Raw genomic sequence first — 25,996 nt, forward strand, 5'->3', positions numbered from 1 at the left:
AGACAACCAGGCCCTTTGAACAAGTCCTCATACTCTTATCAAGTCACTGTATTCTGACTCTGTGTCACTGTCCAGGCCTAATACTCTTTTCACCAAATTCAGTCTCTCACAGGCAGATAAACCCAGTACTGACTGTACGTTCTTTGGCACCACCACAAATGAAAGTGTGTGCACAATATTTTTGTGTGATACTTTTGCCACACGTGTTCCTTTAACTGGAATGTCTGCACCTGAATACCCAGTCACTCTTATATTTGTCTTAGGTAACTTTGGTCTTGGCTTTAATGCATTAAACTCAGATTCTGCAAGAACATTTACTTGTGCTCCAGTATCAAGTTTAAACAGAATATTGTTTTGGTTCACTTGCAATGGAATAGTCCAGTCATTCTTACTTTGTTTTCACAAAGCACATCTATATAAAACTCCTCAAGTTCATTTTCAAGCACTGCATTCACTTGTTTCATTTTCTTCCTACTTCTGCAACAGCGTGAAAAATGGTTACCCTTACCGCAATCGTTGCACATTTTCCCATACGCTGGAACTGTTTTGGCCGATGCTGCTGCCCACAGCGATCACATAGCTTTTTACTCTCAGATGATGTCTTGCTCTGTCAGCTTTGTTGTCATTTTATTATTCTAATATGTTCGTGCACAGCGTTTACGTTGTAGCTTTCAATGAAAAGGTCTTTGGCCTGTGACGTCACAGTTTCCGAAGCTTTGCAGAGCATCAAAGCTTTTTCCAAGTTTGTCTTATTCTCTTAAACAGTTATCTCAGACCATTATCCCGAATGCCACAAACAATTCTGTCTTTATTGAGAGAGTCTGTCAGTTCTCCAAACTCGCATGTTTTACCCCGGTGTCTCAACTCAGTAACATATTGATCAATTGTTTCATTAGAGCTCTGCGTACATGTAAAAAATTTGTGCCTTTCATAGTCACATTATGCTTCGATATAGAAAATGCTTCAAATTTGTCCATTATCGATTCCAACTTTAAATTATCTCTATTTTCAAAAATAAAATGATTATATACCTCAATTGCGTCGTCAGCTATACGTGGAGTAGAAGCGCAGCTTTTGTTTTTTCCGGTTTTCTATCCACTTTGATCGCCGATAAATTCAAAACGCTGCTTAAATCTTCTCCAGTTCTCAGCTACGTTCCCTTACGATTGAAGTGTCGGTGGAGGCTGCAAACCTTCCATTTGTAAAATTGTTGGCGAACACCAAAACAGTTTGAACTCCTTTTTATCTTCGATTCTCCTGTGTTAGGAAACATATTATTCTTCCAGACCGCCTTCTGCCACCATGTTGTGTTCTTCATATTTATATGTACCGTGGCTTACTAATAAAGAACCATGTTCTGGAAGAAATAGAACTTTAATTACAGCAACAGCCAAACCACATCTTTACAGTACCATGTTAGCGATCATTCTATCATTTCTGGGCATGCTCAGAACTCTCTCCAACCATGTTCTTACACGTCATATCACCACACCCACCAGTTTAAAAAACCTACCTCTGCCATCCCCACCTCAAACTTGCCTCTACTCAAATAAATGGGCATCTTCTGGTATTGGCCGGAGCTGCCCACTCTATTGATGCCTCTCATAATGTCCAAGTTGCCTGTTACCCTCTATTGCTCCAACTAGAAAAGCCCTGGCATGCTCAATCTTTCCTCCTTAGTACAGGAACAGGCTCTTCTGCTGCCCAAAGTACGCCCCCTACTTTGATCCCATTTCTTTGCATCAGGTCCCCAACTTCCAAAATCTTTAGTTCTGTCAGAACATTATACTTCAGGACTGTATGGAAGAAACAGGCTAATATCAATGTAACGTTCCGTTATTTTGGCTCGTGTATGTCTAGGGGAAATCCCGCCCAGCACCTGCTTCAGCAGTCCCCTCAGGGTCAATCGTCGCCCGAATCAATCACAAACATCAATCATCAGCCAGCACACCCAGTAAATTTTAACACATACACTTTATAGATATTACTAATTCTAGGGCATTAATATACATTTGATACAGAGAGGAAAGTAATGAAAAAAAAAGGCGCCAGCACTTATTCAAAGTCCAAGTTCTTCGCGCGCTACCGTTGGAGCTCAAGTTCGACGTCAGACGACCACCCGAATTCCGTCGACCCACGGCTCGGGACCACCCGAAGTGATCGACCGGAGCCTCTCCGCACGTCTGCCGTCCTCCTCGTCTCTCCTCCCGACTCCCCGCCAAAACTCAGTCCACAGTCATATCATACAGCATGGCATCCGAAAACAAAACGATACATAACCACCCATTGGCTAATAGCACCCTCTTATCACCCTCTAAACCACAATAAACTGCTAGCGCAAACTCTCTGCAGCGTTAAAACACAACAAAGCCGCATTCCACAGATTAACATAACAAAAATCGCCATTTTAAATGTAACAAAAGAAAGACCCCGTACATCAACATGGAAAATGAAAATCTTCTGATCATGTTTGATGAGAATTTGAGTCATATAGTCACAGGTGTAGAGTACAGAAACACGTTGAGTCTCCATAGTTCGAAGCAATTGGTTTAGACATGATTCTTTGGTAATGGTAGTTCTTCTGTGGCCAAAATTATACCCAATTTATCTGTTTTCCCCAGAAATGTGTATGATCCTTGTAGTATTACCTATAGCTGTGTAGAATGACACAACTAGCTTAAAATTAGATCTCTGAATGGACTTCTGAAGCACTTCTACGTTCAAATGGGAGCTCTAGGTGGTTGGGTCTTGTCCTGATATCTGTTGATGCAAAGACGCAGTAAAATGCCAACATTCTGGAGTCATTTCTCAACTGACACCAAGGACTCTGTACTCCCCTCTGCAACTGGATCTCAAATTCCAGACCAACAGGCTGCAATTAATAAAGATGGACAACTACACCTCAAGTAAGATTATCGTCCATTGCCATCAAAAGACCAACATCACCAAAATGAAGGCGCTGCTCATTGCCGGCAGGAATCAGGGTGGAAGTCACACACCTGTCTGCAGCAATGGAGCTGAGGTGGAGGTGGCTGAAAGCCTCAAGTTCCTCAGCAACAATTTGTCCTGCTCCAGCCACGTGGATGTAATGGCAAAAACCACACCAATGCCTCCACTTACCCAGAAGCCGAAGGAAATTCAACATGTTCACAATAACTATCAGTTTTGACAGATGCACCATGGAAAGCAGATAAAACTGAGCAGCACAGTAGTGCTACAGCTAGCATGATACTATTACAGCTCAGGACATTAGAGTTTGGTGTCCTCCGTATGAAGTCTCTGTATATCTGCCCCATGAAATGCATAGACTTTCTCTGCATCCACTGGTTTCCTCCCACAGTCCAAAGATGTACTGGGAAGGTTAATAGGTCACTGTAAATTGTCCAATATTAGGTTGTGGCTAAATCTGGATTGTCAGGGTTGCTGGGCAGTACAGCCCGAAGGGCCTATTGCGTGCTGTATCTCTAAATAAATAAAATCATATGCCAAAGGATGAATTCTGGATTTCCCAATCTGCCTCATTGTGGCCTTTGCGCTTTGTCTGTAACAGTAGAATTCTTCTTCTTTTTACAACCACAATGTACTTGTATATGGAGTGATGTGTCTGGATGGCACACAAACAAAAGCTTTTCCCTGTATCTCACTACATGGCACAGTAATAAACCAACACTAATACCAATCTGTTGACTGTGTGTTCCATGTCCTGGTCATCCCTAATCCAGTGAACAAATCTATGAGCAAGTCACTTCATATGAGTAACGATGAGTGGGATATTCCCAAAGTTTAACTTTAATTTTATTTCATTTAGAGATACAGCATGGTTGCTCCAGCCCAATGAGTCCATGCTGTCCAATTACACCTATGTGACCAATTAACCTACTGACCTGTACATCTTTGGAATGTGGGAAGAAACTGTAGCAACTGGAAGAAACCCATGAGGTCATGGGTGGAAAGTACAATGGCAGCAGTAGAATTAAGCACAAATTGCCGGTGCTGTATTATTGTTATATTACCATGCTACCCCATGCATTGGGAGATGTTCTGGGAATCATCAGCTAGTGACAATACCTAACACAACCCCAGTGACTCAATAGGTCAACACACCTTTGCAGTCCTGAGATGTCCAACTCTGGCCCAAAAATGGCCAAAGTGGGTTTGTGGTCGGATGCAATTGTAAATGCACCCCAAGATGAATTTGTGAAAATAATACCAGAAATAACGTCTAATGCCTCCTGCTAGCTTAGGCACAATTTACCTCACCATGTCAGTACACAAAAGCAACATGTAGTATTGATTTTCTTTAACCTGCATTCACCATGTGTGATGACTGCTCCAATATCATGCTTGGTATTACAGAAGAGCCTCAGCTCCTTTCTGTCTTCAGAGGACCAAAGAGGATGGCACTGCATTTGAAATATGTTCTCTGTTGATCCTCACCCCAGTAGCAGGACACATGCTTTTCAGTAACTGGTGGAAAGTCATTGACACAGAACAAGAGATGATTAAAAACCTGTCACAGTACTTAAACATGACCAGGAAAGAGGCAAACTCTTTTGTTCAGTCTTTCTGGGAATGTGTATTGCCACTACTTTGTACAGTCCGTCCATAGCAACTTCCTAGCATAAATATGCAAACGTACACTATATATGCTATCGTCAGGCAAGAGGTACAGGAACCTTGGGTCCCACACCACCAGGTTTAGGAAGAATAATTACTCTTCATCCGATAAGACTCCTGAACTGGCATGGGTAACTTCTCTCATCTCAACTCTGAACCGATTCCACAACCTTCAAGCTCACTTTCAAGGACTCAACAACTCATGTTCTCAGTGCTATATATTTAATTTGCACAAGTTATCAACTTTTGCACTTTGGTTGTTTGTTAGTCTTTATTAGTTTTCATAAATTCTATTGTATTTATTTGTCTTTTAAATGCCTGCAGGAAATTGAATATCAAAGTATATATAACTAGGTGCCTAAGGCTTTTGCATAGTACTGTAGTAATTTTATGTATTGCACTGTACTACTGATGTAAAACAACTTCTCATGATATATGTGAGTGATGATAAACCTGATTCTGATATGGGTGTCAAATGTGGACTGAGTGTGGGAAGGGGCAGGGAGAGGGGAATCATGTTTGGGAAAAGGGGAAGGGAGAGGGAAGGGAGTAGGAAGTACCAGACAGACATTCTGTAATGATCAATAAACCAATTGTTTGGAATCAAATTACCTTGCCTGGTGTCTCAGGGCTGGGTATGTATTAGTTTTTCATTGACTTCTTTAGCACTAACGGATGTGCAGCACTAGTTAAAAAAAAAACTATTGATGGGCTGACTCAGGCTGCACTGCACTCAAAGCAAAAAGAGTGCACAAGGATCACTTTCTAGTCTGATATTGGGTGGCCATCTTGGTATGGTTTGGGTACTGAAGCTCCCAGCTATTTGTGCCTGCCATGCGCAACCCATATTTTAAGCGGTAACCTGGGATGAAACCAACACAATGTCAATCTGGAACTTTATTCCTTTTAAAATGCTGTACAATATACATCATTAAATAAATTCTGCTGTCATCAAGAGCAAAAAGGCAGTTAATCTGAGGCAGATAAGAATGAATGACATAAATCATTGAACAGGGTAACATACACACTTTCAGATGTAATTTGGCAGGTAACTGATTATTAAAATAAGTTCAAAACTTACTGGAGGTAGGACAATTGTTTGCAAAATATGGACATTAACATGGGCAAAGACACGCTAGTTAAGCGACATAACCACAGTCTGAGCACACAAGTTGGCACCTGAAATGAATCACTTGGTTGGAATTTAAGATCAACTGAAAATATTTTAAATCATCCATGTAAACGCGCCCCTTTTTTTTTGGTCATCACCAATTCTGGTGTTTTCAAGGATGTCCATCAGTAGTTTGGTATCATTGGCCACAATTCAGTCTTTTGTTCTTCCTCCCCTCGAATTACTATAAATAGGGGAGTTCAGTTGCTTGGTGTTCACCAGTCCCAATAATGAAACGCGTCTTTGATTTTCCCCAATTTTAGCCATGCAAAGTGGCTTTTGCATCACAGCTTCATGATTTAACCTGAAGTACCTTTGAAAGTAGGTTTGGCTCAGCCGGTAGGACTCTCTGCCGACTCAAACATACATTCTCGTACGTTATTTTAGTGCAGTTCTGAGGGTGGATTGGACGAGTATATTTGAGTAAGTGGATAGGAGTGCACAAAAATAAACAATATTTTCCAAATTGTGGTTTGTCACTGACTCATCACATATTGGACGACAATGCAGAAGGGGCACAATTGTGATCAGTTAATCTGTACAAGACATCAGAAGACAGATAAAATAGTTTAGCACCTCAGTTGAATGTAGTTCACAAAATTAAACGTGCAGATTGCATCAGATATTGGTTCCGAATTCATAGAGAAGTTAAGAATAGGTCTCAGAACCAGGCAGTCATCTAAAAGGAGTTGCACATATCAGAACGAACACGTAGCTGATATATCCCAAAGGTTTGTGTATCTATCCCATTCATACAAACCATGGTCTATTTGTAATTCGACCCGGCTGATATTGGAATATTTCAAGCTACAGCCCAACCTTTGGTTCCGCCGCATCCATTCTCTACCTTCGAAAGGTTTGTGCTGATCATGCTTCCTCAGTCAATGACTCTCCCTCTTCCAGCCACTGCAGCTCCTGCTGCGTCCTCCTGTGAATCCGCCGGAGCCTCAGCACATAAAGGATGATGGCCAGCAGTACCACGAAGAAACAGGCAAAGAACAAGTAGTGGTTATAGACAAACGAGACCCGCAGCCAGCTGGAATGATTTGTTCTGATGGCATCCTGCCGGAGATCTCTGTTATTGTTGGTGGAATAAAGGTTATGGAGAATAAGGAGAGTGAAGAGAAAAACATAAATGTATGATTTACAGTATACCCTTGCACTCAGTGCAGAATTCTGCAGATTTCTTGCCTTTCGTCAGAAGTTGCACAACACAGGAAATAACCCTTCATGCATGCTAACCGCTGCACCCATCTCCACTGATCACATTTACCTGCATTAGGGCTGTATTGTTCTGTGCATTGCCTACATAAAGTGCCTGGTTAAATATTACTTCCACATCATGATCAATTCCCCTCCCACCTTCTTCTGCAGCATATTTCAGATAGCAACTACCGTGTAAAAAGAACTTTTGCTTGCTATCCCCTTCAAGACTCCTTGCTCTCACCTCAACCCCCTGATCTATTGTTTTTGGTAGCTCCCATCATTGGGGAAAAGATTTACCCTACCCATGTCTCTCATAATTTGGTATCATTAGGTCATCTCTTAGCCTCCTTCACTCCAGCAAATAAAGCCGAGGTTATCAAGTCTCTCCTCCTAACTAAAACTTTCCAGCCAATTCCTGGCGATTCTCCATTGCAACCAGATCCTTCATATAGTGAGGTGACCAGAACTACACACAGTACTCCAAGTTGTCTAACCAATATTTTGTAAAGTTGAAAAATAACGTCTCAGCTCTGATATTCTATGCCCTAACCTATCACCCCTACCATCGAGAACATCTTCAAGAGGCGGAGCTTCAAGGTAGCAACATCCATCACTAAAGACTTACAATCTGGAACATGCCCTCTTCTTGATATTATCATCATAGAGTAGACACGGCAGACTTAAGACCTACTTTCAATGATTTAGGACAGCTTCTTACCCTCCACGATCAGGGTGGTCCATGAACACTACTTCAATATTCCTTCTTTGGTGCAATATTTTGTAATTTATAGTAATTTTTATGTATTGTGCTGTAATGCTGCTGCAAGCAACTAATTTTACTTCATACTAGTCAGTGATCATACATAATCCTGATTCTGATTAAGGTAAACATGCCGCCTTAACCTTCTCTGCATAGCCACGCTCCTGTACATGGACAGAAGGAGCACAGGAGGATGCCAAGAGATCCCACCAGCTAACTATCCAAAAAATGATTAGCATAACAGTGTTATTGGGCTGGTTTTACTGATGATCAGTGACTTGTGATCACCACAACTAGAGCATTCAGAATCAGTTAAATAAGTTTAGAATGGAAGTTATATTATCTGGGAAACTACTAAAAAGCAACAGGGTCACTGATACTTTGAAATAGAAATCTGCCCTCCTTTTATCTGAGACTGGCCCAGGTCCTCTCTGAACTGCTCTCTGAAACAGCTACTTTAAGGTATACAACTTCAACTTCAAATCTCAGTTTTTTTAGATTTTGTTGATAATTTTTACTAAAATTCATTACACAGTATTCATTAAATATATTTCATTATATTCTTTGAAAAGTTAAAGTCTGGAGCCCAATTCCTTCATTTTTATTTCAGGGACACTACAACTTATGTTCTCAGTACTATCTATATTTATTTTGTATTTGCAGTTTGTCTTCTTCTGCGCATTGGCTGTTTGTCAATCTTTGTGTGTAGTTTTTCCACTGATTATTATATTTCTTTATTGTATTATGAGTGCCTGCAGGAAAATGAATCTCTGGGTAACAAATGGAGAACAGTAAATTTACTTTGAACTTTATTTCAAAGGACATAATGGAATGTAACAAATTTTAGTAACAAAAATCAACAAAGTCTGCATTTTCAGTGCCAGAGAGGTTGGAAGAATATTTATATAATGGAAAACAAGCCCTTACTATTTTCAGCATACTTTGAGCCTCATGGCATACAGCTTCATGGCTCCTATGAAATTCATGTGCAGATCCCTTGGTGAGATACCTTATTTACTGTAATAGATTATGCTGAAGAACCTGTAACAACAACTTCATGAATTCTGTGACAAACTGCACCTATGCCGTCACTGTTGCCATAGTAACAATCTGGAATAAAATCTGTTCTACTGTGGAATTCACAGTGTCCCAATTTAGCATCCTGACTGTCAATTACATTCCCTATTCTGGCTCTCCTCTTACTCCTCTTCTCCTCAACCGCCAATAATCTCCTCCTTCACTTTCTACCATGGTCCTCTCTTCTCTCCTATCAGATTCTTCCTTCTCCAGCACTTTGCCTCTTCCACCTATTACTTTCCAGCTTCTTACTCATCTCCCTCCCCCCTACAACCCACCTTCCCCCTCACCTGGTTTCACCTATCACTTGTCAGCTTGTACCTCTTCCCTCCCTCAACCTTCTTATTCTGGCTTCTTTCCCCTTCCTTTCCAGTACTGATGTAGGGTTTTGGCCCAAAGCATCTACTATTCATCCTCGCCATAGATGCTGCCCGAGCTGCTGAGCTCCAGCATTTTGTGCTTGTACCTGTCAATTGCATATTTCTCAAAGTCCCGCTCAGTTTCACCAAATATTATTTTGTTCATGCAATGAGGATACATACCGAAGAGGTAGGAAACGGGTTTTGTAAAGAATTGCTCCCAGTGTCCACTGTATTTCCTTGTCATAGATCAACTGGGCAGTTTTCAAGTTGGAATAGTCCGTTGGAAAGTTAAAACCACTGTGCAATACCTCGTGCATCCATGCAGACTTAAAACACTGATCTCTGCAAGATCAGAAGAGAATTATCATAATCCAATCTCTAACTTGCACCCAATGTCAGGAAAGTCTCTCATTGCTCTTCATAGTAGTAACTTAAAAAAGATTGAGATGCTAGGACAATTTTTAATAAGAGGCAGATTTTAAGGAGCATCTCAAAATAAAGATATAATAAACAAGCAACAATTCACAGAGAGCATTTCACAAACAGCTTGGGAATCTTATGATTAAAATGAAATTTGCAGGGAACATTCAGCTAGTCAGGCAGGATCTGTGGAAGGAGAATTACAGTTGACTTTCACGCTGAAGTTCCTTTCAACAGGGCTTCAGACATGAAATTTGCCTCCCTCTTCACAGATAAAGGCTAACCTGGTGCGTGCTTTCAGTATTTTCTAATTTTTTTCCCCCAAATTTCTAGCAACTTAGTGATTTTTGTTTTGGAAAAGAACTTGCAGATGCTGGAAATCTGAAACAAAATCAGACACTCAGCAGTGATATTAATTAGTTCCAAAGAAAGTTTGGTGGAGCTTAACAGGCTTTTAGGTAGAGACATGAACATGAAGGGATTGGAGGGTTATGGATGATATGCAGGGGAACATTTTGTATAAATTGGCATCAAGATCAGTATAACATTGTGGGCTGAATGCCCTGTTCAGTGCTGAACTGCCCTGTGTACTTGAGGGTCTATTGAAATATGAGTTCGCTCCACAGATGCAGCCTGATATCTCCACCATTTTCTGCTGTTCCTGTGTTTTTTGGTGTTCCTACATCTCCATTCACTCTCCTGTACTACGAAACAGAACATTTTACATGAAACAAAGGATCTATACTTTAAACATACGAGGGGTGATTGATAAGTTTGTGGCCTAAGGTAGAAGGAGTCAATTTTAGAAAACCTAGCACATCTATTTTTCAACCTAGTCTCGGTCTACCTTAGGCCATGAACTTATCAATCACCCCGATGAGTTATTAACTTCAAACTTTCTGCATAATCACTCAAAGAGATGACCTGCGTGTGCACATAATGAGAGCTGTATAAATCATATCCTTCTACCTTAGGCCACGAACTTATCAATCACCCCTGCTGACCTTAGGCCACGAACTTATCAATCACCCCTGCTGAGGACACTTTCTGGAGGTCCAAGATCCGTATGCTCCACGACCGCTGGTCTAAGTGTGTAAATGTAGGAGGAGACTATGTTGAAAAATAAATGTGCTAGGTTTTCTAAAATTGACTCCTTCTACCATAGGCCACGAACTTATCAATCACCCCTCATATTTTCTTGCTGAGAACTCCTCTAGAACAGCCCAAGGTTATAGAATTTTCACAATGAATGTGTAAGATTGTTTTTTAAAACATGATCAGAAACCGATTACAGTTTTTAATAATAATAAAAATAATACCCAACGACCATGTTACCCACCATACACTACCTGATCAAGGCAAGTGCTTCAAAACACTCCAGTTCCATGCTCTACCTCCTAACAATGAGCCAATTTTGTATCTGTTTGCTAGCCCACTGTAGATCCCATAACGTTATAACCTTCTAGACCGGTCTTCTTTGTGGGACCTCATTAAAGACTTTGCTAAAGCAGTTGTAGCCAACATCTACTACTCCTCCCTTGTCAATCCTCTTGGTCACCTCTGGACAAACTTTATTGGAAGGATTTAGTGAGAACATAGAGTAATAAACATTTGCTGAAAGTACTCAGTGGGTTGAACATCATCTGTTGGGGAAGGGACCATCAATGTTTCATTAGGACTGACAGTGGAGAGGGAAGACAGCTGAAATAAAGAGGGGGCACTGCAAGACAGAGAACTGTAGGCGATTGGTGGACCAAGGAGGAATGATGGATGATGGGCTGATTGAATCAGGGAGGGGAGGGGGAAATAGACTGTTCCTCCAGATTCCAGCATCTGCAGTATGTCTTTATGAATCATGATCTTGATGAAAACCAGGGCAGGTTGGAAGTGCCAGATGCCCTAATTTTGTTTACATTTCTTATGTTCTTAACCCAATTCTTGAAAATGATCCATAAAAACTATGTTAGTAAAGCTACATCACATAGAGTCATAGAGCAATGCAGCATGGATACAGGCACTTCAGCCCAATGACTCCATGCCAACTATAATGGCAATAAAGCTAATGTTGGATTTTCTGCTATGCCCAAATCTCTCAAAAATCCTCCCCCCCCTCCCCACCAACCTCCGTGAACCCACTTGAGTTTTTCCTCTGGCAGCCCGTTCCACATACTCACCACGCTCAAGATGGATGTGTTGCTCCTTGGGTTATTCTTAAATCTTACCCTCCCCCTCCATAATAAACCAGTGGACCCTTACCATTAACCAATGGGTCCGTGGAGCGGACACCAAGTTGGAAACACTTGCCTTAGAATACAGAACATAGAAAAGTACAGCAAAGGAACAGGCCATTCAGCCCATAATGTTGTGCCGAGCCAGCTAAGAAGCAAATCAAAAACACACAAACACTAATTCCTCTGGCGTACACCATGTCCCTATCCTCTCCACCTTCCTTACATCCATGTACTTATCCAAATGTCACTTAAAAGCCTCCAATGTATTTACTTCTACCACCATACCAGGCATCCACTACTTTCTAAGTAAAAAAATTTACCCCTTACATCCCCCTTGAACCTACTGCCTCTCATCTTCAATGCATGCCTTCTGGTATTAGGCATTTCAACCCTGGGAAACAGATACTCTCTATCCACCCTATCTATGCCTCTCATAATCTTATAAACCTTGATTAGATCTCCGCTCAGCCTTCGACACTCCAAAGAAAATAACCCAAGTTTATCCAGTCTCTCATGATAGCACAACCACTCTAAACTAAGCAGCATCCTGGTAAGCTTCTTCTGCACCCTCTCCAAAGCTTCAACATCGTCCCTATAGTGCAGTAACCAAAACTGTATGCAATACTCCAGCTGTGGCCTCACCAGAGTTTTATAAAGTTGCAACACAACATCTTGACTTTTGAACTCAATGCCTCAACTAATAAGAGCAAGCATTCCATAAGCTTTCTTTACCACTTTATCAACCTGTGGAGTCACTTACAAGGAGCTATGAATTTGGATCGCAAGCTCTCTCTGCTCAGCAACTTTGCCCTTAACAGTGTAGTGTCTCCTTGCATTTGCCCTACCGAGGTGCAATACGTCATATTTATCTGAGTTAAACTCCATCTGCCATCTGCAACTGATCTATAACATGCAGTATTCTTTGTCAGTCTTCTACACTATCCACAACTCCACCAACATTGGCATCATCTGCAAATGTATTAACCAACCCATCTACAGTTTCATCCAGGTCATTTATACACATCACAAACAGCAGAGGTCCTATCACAGATCCCCGCAAAACTCCACTAATTACAGACCTCCAACTCAAATAAGTCCCTTCAACCACTAACCTCTGTCTTTTATGCACAAGCCAGCTCTGAATCCAAACAGCCAGTTCCTGCGGATCCCATGCATCTTAATCTTCTGGATTAGCCTCCCATGACAGATTTTGTCAAACGCCTTACTAAAATTCATATATACAACATCCACTGCTCTACCCTCATCAATCTCTCTCGTCACTTTGTCAAAAACTTTGGCACTCTGCATAATTAGGCCATGGGTTTCCAAATGCTCATATATTCTATACCTAAGCCTATGCTTCCTTGTTTTGGCCTCCCCTAACCTGGGGAAAAGTGTCATCATTGACCTTATCTATGCCCTCATTAATTTTAAATACTCCTATAATGTCGCCCTCCTCATTCTCCATTATTCCAAGGAATAAAGACCAGCCTGGCTATCTAATTGTTGTAACTCATGCTTTCTAGTTCTGGCAACATACTTGGAAATCTTCACTGCACTCTTTCAGCTATATACCTTTTCTATAACAGGCAGATCCTCTATCCAAGTGACTATTCATGGATTTTTCATGTGAAGATCACTGTGGTGTGGGTTGAAATACTGCATTAATTTTGTGCACATATGAGATTTATGCATCTTACATGTACAAACATTAAATTACTTAATGCACCATTTCAATGTATACCACACTGGTCAGTTAATGAAGAATCTTTGAAAGTTTACTTGTATCGAAGTTCAAAGATTTTAAGATTGGATTTATTTGCTACATGTACAGTGAACCATATAGTGAAATGTGCCTTTGCAGCAAATCAAATCCGCGAGGATTGTGCTGGGGAGACCACAAGTATCACCATGCTTCAGGCTCCAACATAGATTGCCTATGACTCACTAATCCTAACCCGTACACCTTTAGAATGTGGGAGGAAACTGGAGTTCAGAGTTTAAAGGAGAATGTACAAACTCCTTACAGACAGCAGCGGGAATTGAATCCTAATCTTACAGCTGACACTGTAAAGCGTTGCGATAACCACTCCACCACTGTGCCCTTCAGAACTCTTGTTTTCATGGTTCTGCTTATCAAGGTTAATTCTTGGGAAACTTACTTCAATCTGTAAAGGTCAGCATGAGATGAAAACAGGTTGCGATCAAAACGTTCTTTTAATGTTGCCCATTTGGTAGCACAATAATCCTGAAAAAGAAAGTTGGAGTGGAAAGTAATCAGCTTGAAAGTACCGCCAATACTTCAAGTTTTCACTTATTATGCCTTATATTTCTCTAAGATAAAGAAGGAAATGACTTAGTTCATCAAGTCTATGCTGGCTCTCAGGGCCCAATTTGTTCTCACTCAGCTGCTCATCAGTCCACTCTGATACCCACCTACAATAGAGGAAATTTATAACTGGTTATTTAACCTAATGATCAGCACATCTTTGGGATGTCAGAGCAGCTGGGGAAAACCCACATAGTTGGAAAGAGAATGCGCAAAGTCCACACAAAGCAGAGGTTGAGATGAAACCTCTACTTGCTGGGTCACTTGGTGGACTTGCACCAGTGACACGTCAGCCAACGGTAGTCAAGGAAGGTGGCTGGAGCATAGAATTTGCTGCCACAAGGAGTGATTGAGATAAAGTGTATGGATGCTCTGTTGGGGAATATTGAAAGGGAGCAAGAAAAGAATAAAATTATGCTGACGGAGAAGTGGGAGGAGAATAGAATGGGGAATAAATACCTTCAAGGATCTGTTGAGCTAACAGCCAGCTTGTGTTACACAGGGATCCGGGAAAACAGATCCATAATTTCTTGAAAGAGGCATCACAGGAAGATAGGATCATAAAGACAGTTTTTGGCACATTAGCTATCATAAATCAGAATACTGAGTACAATAATAGGGATGTTACGTTCAAGTTGCAGAAGACTTTGGTGAAGCTTAACTTGGATTACTGTTTGCAATTCCGACCGCATACCTCAGGAAAGATATCAATAAGATTGAAAGAGTGCACAGAAAATTTACAAGAATGTTGCTGGGTCTTATGGATCTGAGTTATAGGGAAAGGTTGAATAGTTAGGACTTGATTCCCTTTATTAAGGGTAACAGAGGGTAGCGAGAGTGGAAAATGAGCTGCCAGCTGAAGTGCTGGATGCGGGTTCAATTTCAACATTTAGAAGTTTGGATAAGTATACAGATGGCAGATGTATGGAAGGCTACGGTCCAAATGCAAGTCAATGGGACGAGGTAATAGCTTGGCACAGATTAAATGGGCTGAAGGGCCTACTTCCATGCTGTAGTTCTCTATGCAGTGCGATGTGTTGTATCCTAGTACTGGGCTTCCATACCTTGGCTGCTTTTTTGTACACAATACCATCATATTGACCTCCCATGCGCAAGACGTCTTCAGTACAGTAATAGAACTCAGAGAATCCATAGAATTCACTGTTATAGAAATCAATCGGTGGCTGATAAGCCCCATTGAAGGACATGCTGGTCTCATTCCCTTTGTTCAGGAATGGTCTGATTTGCTTGCAACACTCGTCAAAATTCCCAACTCCTTTCAAGTGCAATGTCTGTTCATCCTTCTGAATGGTGTCAGTTGTTTCAAGGGACAAGCAGGGATCGAGGTAGGGTTTCTCCTCATTGACACCCATGTGCTGCCCAGGTAATCTGTTAAAAAAGACAACAGTTTTATAATCCTGAATGCTCTTCACTTTCCTTCCTTCTCCTTTCAATGTGTTACAGTCTATGCTCAAAAGTACTGCCTAAATTACAATTAGATATTTAAAACCCAACTATTGGGATAAATTTTATTTGAATGCAACTAGTCCTGATCGCATACAGATAACTAACCATTAATAAAACCAAGCCTCCTGACCTTTAACTACAGTGTGTTTTTGATATTATTTGTAAGCATCCATTCTAAAAAGCTTGAATTCCTTGCATAGACACCAGCCAGTAACTTGTTGCTGTTTTTCTATGCATCATTTACTACAGGTGCTAGTATGCCTTTACTTGGCACATGTTGTTCAAGAAGGACATGCTTGTACTGCTGCTACATGCAGATCATGTGGGTCTGAAGTCAATGACTCCAGTTAGGACCACAGTTGGCATGGTTGGCACGGCAGCACAGTGGCATAACAGTTAGCACAACCGCTTTACAGGCAGTGATTCCTGCCCGTCTGCAAGGAGCTTGTATGTTCTCCCTGTGAATGTGTGGGTTTCCTCCCACATTCCCAAGGATGTACGAGTTAGGGTTTTAGTGAGCAGGCACCGGAAGTACGGCGTCACTTGCAAGCCGCCCCCAGTGCATTGCAAAAACAAATTTCACTCTATCTTTCAATATACATGTGACAAATAAAGCTAATCTTATAAAGGCAAAACAGGATTGTTCACATTAAATATACAGACATTTCTGTGACATCAGAGACAAGGACCACATGCAGCAGAGAGTCAGACTACAACAGAGTACGTCCACTCTGCACATCAACGACAGTGATGCTTTTCTTCCAGGTAGCTGAACGTCTTTTATGCTCAGTTTGACATGTGGAAGGCTCCTCCACTCTCAAGGGGCAGGCACTCTGTCTGGCAGCACCTTATGTGAGGAAGACATTAGCTAGGGACAAGACACGTAAAGCTGCGGGGCCTAATAATCTAGCTGGTCGGGTGCTGAGGGTCTGTGCAGCCCAGTTATCTGAGGCCCGATCATACACCTTCAACATCTCTCTGGTACAATATACTGTCCTGTCAGGTTTCAAGATGGCCACCATCATCCCAGTGCCCAAGAGGGCGACAATAACTTGCTTAAATGACTATCGTCCAATGGCAGTGACTTCATCTATACAAATTGCTTTGAGCAGCTGTTTACAGATCACATTAAATCCCATCTTCCTACTACATTGGACCTTTTCCAGTTCACTTAGCAGTCTAACTGGTCCACTGATGATGCCATAGCCCCTGCACTCCAGTCCATCTTGTCTCACCTGGAAAATGATGACTTCAGCCCGGCTTTCAATACAATCATACTCTGGAAGCTGGTGGGTAATCTGTCCTCTTCGGTCTTAATGCCCCTCTCTATAACTGGATCCTTGACAGAAAGGCCACAGCCAGTCCCCGTTGGCAGAAACATCTTTGCTTCCGGAGCTCAACCAGAGCTGCGCATTCAGACCGCTGCTGACGCATGGCTGCGTTGCTAGATCCAGCTCAAACCCAATCAAGTTCACTGATGACACAACAGGGGCTGGCCTCATCAACAATGGAGACAAAACAACGTACAGGGAGGAGGAAGAACAGTTGCTAGAATAGCGTGAACATCTTGAGTCTCAAAGTAGACAGCAGCAAAGAGATGATTGTGGACTTTAAGATGCAGGTTGACCACTCATCACTCACATACATGGCTCCTCCATGGAGAGAGTCAGGAGTACCAAGTGTCTGGGAATGCACATAACAGGCGATCTCATCTCGTCCTTCAACACCATCTCTTTGGTCAAAAAAGCACAGCAGTGTCTCCAGTTCCTGAGGAGATTGAGGTGAGCGTGGCTCTCTCCCTGCTCCCCCTATTTTAAACAACTGTTACAGGAGCCCATCAAGCCTGTCTTGACTAGGAATTGCATGGCAATTGAATGCAAGTCCCTACAAAGGATTTTTTATCAGGAGCACTGTGTACACAAGGCCCTTAGCATTGTCAATGATCCCTCCCATTCATCCAACAATCTCTTTGATCATAAACAAGAGCAAGACTGCAGATGCTGAAAATCCAAAGCAACTCACACAAAATGTTGGAAGAGCTCAGCAGGTCAGGAAGCATCTATGGAAATGAATAAACAGTCAATGTTTTGAGCTGAGACTCTTTGTCAGGACTGGAATCTCTTTGATCCCCTACCATCAAGCAGGAGGGACTGTAGCATTAGGATAATAACTGCTCGGATGGGAAACAGGCTGTAAGAGTTGTAAATTTATTCAGTTCCATCATGGGCACTAGCCTCCATAGTATCCAGGACATCTTCAAGGAGTGGTGCCTCAAAAAGTTTGTGCCCATTATTAAGGACCCCCACCCCCAACACATGCCCTCTATTATGTGTCCATTATTTAGGACCTTCAGCGTCCAAGGCATGCACTTTTCTCATTGTTACCATCAGGAAGGAGGTACAGAAGCCTGAAGGCACACACCCAGTGATTCAGGAAGAGCTTCTTTCCCCCTGCCATCCAATTTCTGAATGGACATTGACACCATGAGCATTACCTCACTACCATTTTATTTCTGTTTTTGCAGTACTTATTTAACTATCTGATATACATATACATACTTACTGTAATTCAGTTTTTTCCTATATTATCATGTATTACATGTACTGCTGCTGCAAAGATAACAAATTTCACAACATATGCTGGTGATATTAAACCCGATTCTGAACTCCCTGCCACCATCCAAGTTTCATCACATATGAAGTGCCTTATTACTGTTTACTTTTTAAACCTGTATTTATATGCATCCTATTATTTGTTATATTATTGTGTAATTATTACTTTGTGTGTTGTGTGACCATACTGCCTACTAAGCAAACAAATCTCAAGGTTGTTTAATTGATACATTTTCTTTGTAATTCAAATTTTTATTTATTCTTATTTAACAACGCAGCACAGCATATCATAGAGCAGATACTGGATAAGCGAGTGCATACCTCATGCTAACTTTTTGCAGAATTTTCCGAGCTGTAGCAAATGCTCTCCATTTCTCAGCCAATTCTCTGGACGTATCTGGAAAGAAGAAAACTTTGCATCCCAACTACTCAACTCCTCTCTTTGCTTTGGCTGCTTGCATCACTTTCTCTCTGGCCGAAGAGCACAAGAATCATATTAGGACCTGCCTGGGGGGGGGGTGGTAACACTCGCCCGGCCTAGGAGTCAGGGCCCGATGCGCCCTCTCAATCTCAAACTCTGCCTTCAGTTCGATGCCAAATCCTTTGGACATGATTCCTTGCACACACTTAAATTAGACCGCCCGTTTCCACACCCTCCTTTAGACCGATCAGCTTGACGTTGTTGCGTCTGCTCCTGTTCTCAAGCTCCTCAACACGGTTCCACAGCAGGTCCAAGCGTTTATTATTCTGCTCGCTGGCACCCACCAGTTGCACAGTGGTGTCTTCCACACTAGAGAGGCGGCCCTCGGCTTCCGTCAGCCTCTCTTGAATGGCATTGACTCCGTTGTCGTTTCCTTAATCATAGATACATCAGCAGCCATCAGCCATCACGAGTAGACAGGAACTCATACGACTAACCTCAGCCAATGAATTCTCCATGTTGGAGCCTTGGTCCGTCTGTGTCGTTAGTGTGGCTTGAACTTCGGATTGTAGGCTCTGTCTTGTAGCCACGCGGCCCGTTGTAGTGCTCTTAGAAGGTCTTAACATCGTAGAGTTATCTCACAAAGCTGTTATTAGCACTTTTAGTGAAGAAAACAAATGGTTTCTAACTGCGGGACAGCTGTATCCAGACAAGGTGGGATAAATATGCTCTAATTATTAGAATTTCATGGCGGGTTGTCAGAGCTTCGCTAACCTGCGGCCATCTTGCCCGGCGCCCACATGACTCTCCTCAATTGATATATTCTTTGAAAATAAATGCACTTTCAATCTTTGAAATTACAAACAGTAAATTGAAATTAAACTGGCACACAGACCAAGAAACATGACATGAAAAACGGTGACCATGAGATGTTTGCATACACATTAGACAATGCTATTCTGTTAATTGCACTGCAGCAATGTAGGCAACAACGGGTTTAAGTAATTTGCATCATTGTAAATGAATTCAGGGAAATTTGCTATTAGCAAAGGTAGCTGAATATTCAGAGATGTCCCCCACTGTAGATATGCAATTCAAAGGAAGCAATGTCAGCCCAAAATATTAAAGTAAACAATGTCACTGTAACTAATGAAATTGTATTGAATCACCTTTAATCTTAAAAGGTATAAAAATGTGATGTATTTTCTGGTTTGTGAGCTTCTGTCGGGAGTGTTTCCAGAATGATGCCTGGAATAACGACGTTTTTCACCAGCTTCAGTGACTCTCAGTTAACTTTGATCACAATCACAACTACCATCAGAAAGGTGGCACAGGAGTCTGAAGACACACACTTAATGTTTCAGAACAGCTTCTTCCCTCCGCCATCACATTTCTGAATGGACAATGAACCCATGAACACTACTCACTATTTTTCTCTATTTTTGAATTACTTGTTTTAATATTTATTTCTTATTGTAATTTATAGTATATTTTATGTAATGCACTGTTGCCGCAAAACAACAAATTTCACAGTGTTAGTGATGATAATAAACCTGATTCTGATTTTTCTTGTATGTCAACCAAACAGTATTGTGCAGATGATGCCTGGTTGGTTGCAGAGGGGACTGAACCTGTTTTCAACTAAGGTTGGCTCATGCCAATGATTCCTAGATAAGGATCAAGAACAAAACAGGTCCCATGTAATTCTGTTTCCTTCCATTGAGTACAGACAACATCCAGTCATCCCAAAACCCGAGTTCAACCATGCAATGTTTGCTGTACATTACAGAGTAATATTGTCCTGTGTCAATATACCTGTTGGCAGCTGTGGCATTGTTAAAGATTAGATCCTCATACCGCTGGCGAGCGTAATTTCCTCCAAATCCTAGGAAGGTAGTTACGTAAACCCTGTACACATGCTCGGTATGAAGAACATCACAACCAAGGTTGAATTCAGCCAGTAAACTCTTAGCAGCTTCTTCCTGTAACGACAAATCTGTAACTTAGAATGAAAAATGATAAGGTATGCAAGTGCATTGCAGTGGAAGCCACACAGAAACTGAACACCACTTCTTTCCTATTAAATGAAACTGAAAACAATATTTTCTGTTTTATATTTCAGATGAACTTGGTTTTCAGAGGAGTCTATTAAGAGTTTAGGTCAGGATGACTTTCCAGTCTTAGAAACCAGCATCACAAACATTTATTGGCCAACTAAAAATATCACGACATGATTTAAGAGCTACTCTTTTAGAAATGGGGGATGCTTACAGGCCTTTTCTGTCTAATGAGCCCGTGTTGTCCAATTACACCTAATGTGATCAATTAACCAACTAACCTCGTAAGTCTTTGGAATGTGGGAGGAAATTCAGGGACCCGTACGAAACCCATGCAGTCACAGGGAGAACATACAAACTCCTCGTAGACAGGAATACCATGCAGTCACAGGGAGAATTTACAAACTCCTGACAGACAGGAAACCCATGCAGTCAAGGGGAGAACATCCTGAGCGACAGTGGCAGGAAATGAACAATCAAGGTCACAGTAATTACAGTCAACCCTCCTTATCCGCGAGTTCCGCATGCACAAACTCAACCAACCGCGAATCGAGAAAACCCGTAAGTGCTCTTTCAGCACTTGTTGTTCAAACATGTACAGACTTTTTTTTCCTTGTCACTATTCCCTAAACAATGCAGTATTACAACTATTTTACATAGCATTTACATTGTATTAGGTATTATAAGTAATCTAGAGATGATTTAATGTATACAGGAGGATGTGTGTAGGTTATCGTGGATTGGGATGGAAAAAAACCGTAACTTCTCTTACTAAGCAAGTCGGAACGGGTACATCTGGTATTATTTACCGTCAGTAAGACATTTGTCTTAGTACATAGTATATATTTTACCTTTTTATGCATATAAAACACTTAAGAAAGGTATGTTTCAGCGCCAGGCTCGGGAACAGAAATTCCCGAGTTCGATCCGGTAACAGACTGCTCCTGAGCACGCTCTCCATCCATGTGGGTTGATGTGGAGGATCAAAAACCCAAAACCCAATAATTAAACCACTGCGTTGCTTAATAATAATTGTAGCTTTCATTGGGGCAGGGCCTTTCTCACTTTATCCTTTAAAATTGTTCCAATCGTTGACCGACTGTTGCCTAATCCTTTTCCAATGACCGATGGCGTTTCACCTCTTTCCGATCGCATTATTATTTCCACTTTATTTTAAATCGTGATCGTGAATATTTTCGTGAACAGAAACACTGTGGATTCGGAGGTCCGCCGCCGGGTCCTAATATCCAACGCACTGAGACGGGTTAAATAAAGTCTGGGGTTCGCTGGGTCCTAAGGTCCACCGCATTTAGACAGGTTGAATAAGGGATTTGAGTATCTGCGTTTTTTGGTATCCGCGAGGGGTCCCGGAACCAATCCCTCGCGGAGAAGGAAGGCCGACTGTAGCACATTTCTATCATAAATTCCTGAGTCTATATTTATGCTGAAATTGTCTGGAGAAAATTGTTTCATAAAATCCTCCTGGCTTAGGATGCTCAGATCGTAATTATAGGCAAATTGTATGGGCGCTCTATTCCTAGGAAATGGGTTGCATTATAATTTCAGTAACATGAAGCTGAAACAAAATCTAAACTTTAAAAAAAATGAGATTTATTTACTTATTTTCCCATACACAAATTCTATGAGAGGAAGTTTTATTCTACATCTTCAGTTTTTGGGTTACAGGTGTCCCCTGCTTTTCGAATGTTCACTTTACGAAACCTCACTGTTACGAAAGACCTACATTAGATACCTGTTTACGCTAACAGAAGGTGTTCTCACTGTTACGAAAAAAGGCAACGTGCGAAAAAAGCAGCGCGTGAAAAAAGGGAGCGTGCGCCCCGAGCAGCCGCTCCCCCCCGGATTCGGAACGGCATTCTAGCTGGCATTGCTTAAACACGTGCCTGTGAGCATCCATTTGCAAGATGAGTTCTAAGGCATCGGAAAAGCCTAAAAGAGCTCGTAAGGGTGTTACACTTAGTGTAAAACTAGACATAATTAAGCATTTCGATGGTGGTGAACGAAGCAAGGACAAAGTAAGTTTGGCTTGTGGAAGCTGGCGAAGATGATGTTGAAGAGGTTTTGGCATCCCATGAGCAAGAACTGATAGAAGAGCTGATGCAATTGAAAGAGGAAAGGATAACAATCGAAACCGAATGCAGTAGCGAACGGACCGAAAGTGAAGTCGTCCAGGAACTGAACGTGAAGCAACTGCCTGAGATTTTCACTGCAGTGATAAAGTACAACTTTAATTTTGAAAGGGTTTGTAGGTTTAGGGCATATTTGCAAGATGGTTTGAGTGCTTACAAAGAACTGTATGATAGAAAAATGCATGAGGCTAGCAGTCAAGCATACTGTCGTTTTTCAAGCCTTCCACATCAGCCACAGCAGACGACGAAGCTCGGCCTTCAATATCGAGGCAGGCAGACATAGAAGAAGATGATCTGCCTGCCCTGATGGAAACAGACGACACCCCAGTGTCCCACCACCCCAGCCTCCGAACTGCGGACAGATACATTGCCAGCCGGCATCTAATTAATTAGCTTGTTTATTTTGGCTTTTTTCTTAAAGGTGTGTTGGGTGCCTCCTGGCCACCGCTGCATTCTCCGCGGATTGGTATCGGTCGGCAGCCTGGAGGGTGGGGACTACTGCACCACCCCAATCTCCGATGACTCAGCCTAACACACCATCATCAGTGTGCTCTGCGTTGTCTTCCCAATTCCAGTAAGTGATACTACACTGTACATACATTATTTCTACTTTATATAGACTGCGTATTTTTATGCGTTATTTGGTATGATTTGGCAGCTTCATAGCTTAAAGGTTACTGGAGAGAGTGTTTTTGCCGAGGACGCTTGCGTGAGATTTTCGCTATGGAGAACAGTGCAGGCAATGATTCTTTTCTTTTCAAATCTTTTTATTGTATATATAGGAAAAATAACATGAGTACATCAAAGTGATAACACTTAAAATGCCTCACAAAAAAACCATTATCTTAAAGATTGAAAACAAAATTTTGTGATAACGAAAAAAACCTACTGAGCAGAGAATTGAGAAGAAAAAAGAACCCATTAGGTGTACAACCCCAGAGCCATGCGTCATACAAAAAGCTTCTAAAAATAAACCACCAGCAAGAAAAGAAAATATACTAAAAGAATTTACAATTAGATCGTGGAAAAATTATATCAATTAACTCAAGTGATAATAACAAGCAAATGAGCCCCATCTTTTCTCAAAATCAAATAAAGGTTCAGAGGTTCGGCTTCTAATTTTCTCCAAACTAAGACGTAGCATCACTTGAGAGAACCATTGTGACAAAGTGGGAGCTGATGTATCCTTCCACTTCAACAAAATGGCCCTCCTAGCTATCAATGTAATAAATGCAATAACATGTTGGTCAGACACAGAAATACCATGAATATTTTGAGGAACTATTCCAAAAAGCACAGTTAATTTATTAGGTTGTAAATTAATTTTAAGTGCTTTAGAAATTGTTGAGAAAACCGACTTCCAGAACTGTTCCAATATAGAACAAGACCAAAACATATGTGTCAGTGTAGCTATCTTAGTTTTACATCTATCACAATGACTATCAACATTAGGAAAGATTTTAGAAAGTCTCTCCTTTGTCAAATGATAATGATGTACAATTTTAAATTGAATCAATGAATGGCTAGCACAAATTGAAGAAGAGTTAACCAACTTCAATATCCGCATCCAATCCTCCGTCATAAAAGTCAAATTAAGTTCCTTTTCCCAATCCTGTTTAATCTTAGATAAAGGACGCTTATCCCATTGCAATAATAAATTATAAATTCTTCCAATAGAACCCTTAATCAAAGGATTCATACTCATAATAGTATCTAACAGGTCAGCCTCCAATATGTAAGGGAAATTACTTAAATATTTTTGTAAAAAATATCTAACTTGAAGGTATTGCAGAAAGTGTGAGTATGAAAGAGAAAATTTATCAATTACTCAAAGGACATTAATCTATCTTCTTTAAATAAATCCAAAAAAGAATTAATACCTTTATTTTTCCAAAGTAAAAAAATTGGATCACTTAAAGAAGGCTTAAAAAAGTAATTTCGGTAAATTAAACTACAAAGATTAAATTTTTTAAGAATAAAAAAATTGCAGAAATGGAGCCAAATTTGTAAAGAATACTTAATCACAGGATATAGGTTTAAATTAACAACTTTACCTAATTGCATAGGTAAAGGAGCTCCCAATAACGAGGTTAAATAAAACTGTTTTACAACTTTCAGTTCCAGGTCTACCCAAATTGGCCAATCACTCTTATCAACCCAGTATAACCAAAAAGACATATATCGCAGATTAACAGCCCAATAATACATTCTAAAATTAGGCAAAGCAAGACCTCCATCCTTTTTCAATTTTTGTAAATGACATTTACTAATTCTTGGTCTTTTATTATTCCAAATAAAAGATAAAATAATAGAATCAATCCGATCAAAAAACTTCCTAGTCAAAAAAACAGGAATATTCTGAAATAAATATAAAAATATCGGTAAAATCATCATTTTAACTATATGAATACGACCAACAAGTGAAAATGTAAGTGGACTCCATCTACTAAATAACTACTTCATAGAGTCTACTAAGGGAACAAAATTAGCTTTATAAAGATCCTCATATTTTTTTAGTAATTATAATACCTAAATATCTAAAAGAGTCTGAAACTTTAAAAGGAGTATTATCATATATAGAGACAATCATTTAAAGGAAACAATTCACTTATACTAAAATTTATTTTATATCCTGAGAAACCTCCAAATTCATTAAATAATTTTAGCAAGGCAGGAATGGATTCGTCAGGGTTAGATATATAAACCAATAAATCAGCATAAAGAGAGACCTTATGCATGGTCTCATTCACAAAGATCCCATGGATATTTTTAGCCTCACGAAGAGCAATAGCAAGGGGTTCTAATATTAAATTAAACAACAAAGGACTTAATGGACAGCCTTGCCTTGTCCCCAGTGAAAGCTGAAAAAAAACCTACGATTGTTAGTGACAATAGTAGCAATAGGGGCTTTATATATAATTTTAATCCGATTATTAAAATTAACACCAAAGCCAAATTTCTCTAAAACATTGAATAAATATTTCCATTCGACTCGGTCGAACGCTTTTTCAGCATCCAAAGATACAACACATTGTGGAAATCTAGAAGAGGATGAATATATAATGTTAAATAGTCTCCGAACATTTGAAAAGGAATAGCGACCCTTTAGAAAGCCT

General features: G+C 40.7%; 1 protein-coding gene across 3 annotated transcripts in view; it reads right to left on the bottom strand.

Moving 5' to 3' along the window:
• Positions 1 to 1,936: 1,936 nt before the first annotated feature.
• LOC140185576 (ectonucleoside triphosphate diphosphohydrolase 4-like) overlaps positions 1,937 to 25,996 on the bottom strand; it is a 102,330-nt gene continuing 78,270 nt past the window's right edge. For 2 of the 3 annotated variants that reach the window (XM_072238931.1, XM_072238930.1), the window contains exons 9-13: positions 20,489 to 20,655; positions 15,238 to 15,562; positions 14,007 to 14,092; positions 9,374 to 9,535; positions 1,938 to 6,863 (exon numbers count right to left, since the gene is read on the bottom strand). In XM_072238931.1, the coding sequence (XP_072095032.1) occupies positions 6,656 to 6,863; positions 9,374 to 9,535; positions 14,007 to 14,092; positions 15,238 to 15,562; positions 20,489 to 20,655 (948 nt within the window). In that variant the 3' untranslated portion in view covers positions 1,938 to 6,655. Of the gene's footprint in view, positions 6,864 to 9,373; positions 9,536 to 14,006; positions 14,093 to 15,237; positions 15,563 to 20,488; positions 20,656 to 25,996 lie in introns of all 3 variants that reach the window. The other variant, XM_072238932.1, reaches the window with a different exon arrangement.

The sequence above is a fragment of the Mobula birostris genome, chromosome 21 (assembly GCF_030028105.1).
Source record: "Mobula birostris isolate sMobBir1 chromosome 21, sMobBir1.hap1, whole genome shotgun sequence".
Classification (NCBI taxonomy): domain Eukaryota; kingdom Metazoa; phylum Chordata; class Chondrichthyes; order Myliobatiformes; family Myliobatidae; genus Mobula; species Mobula birostris.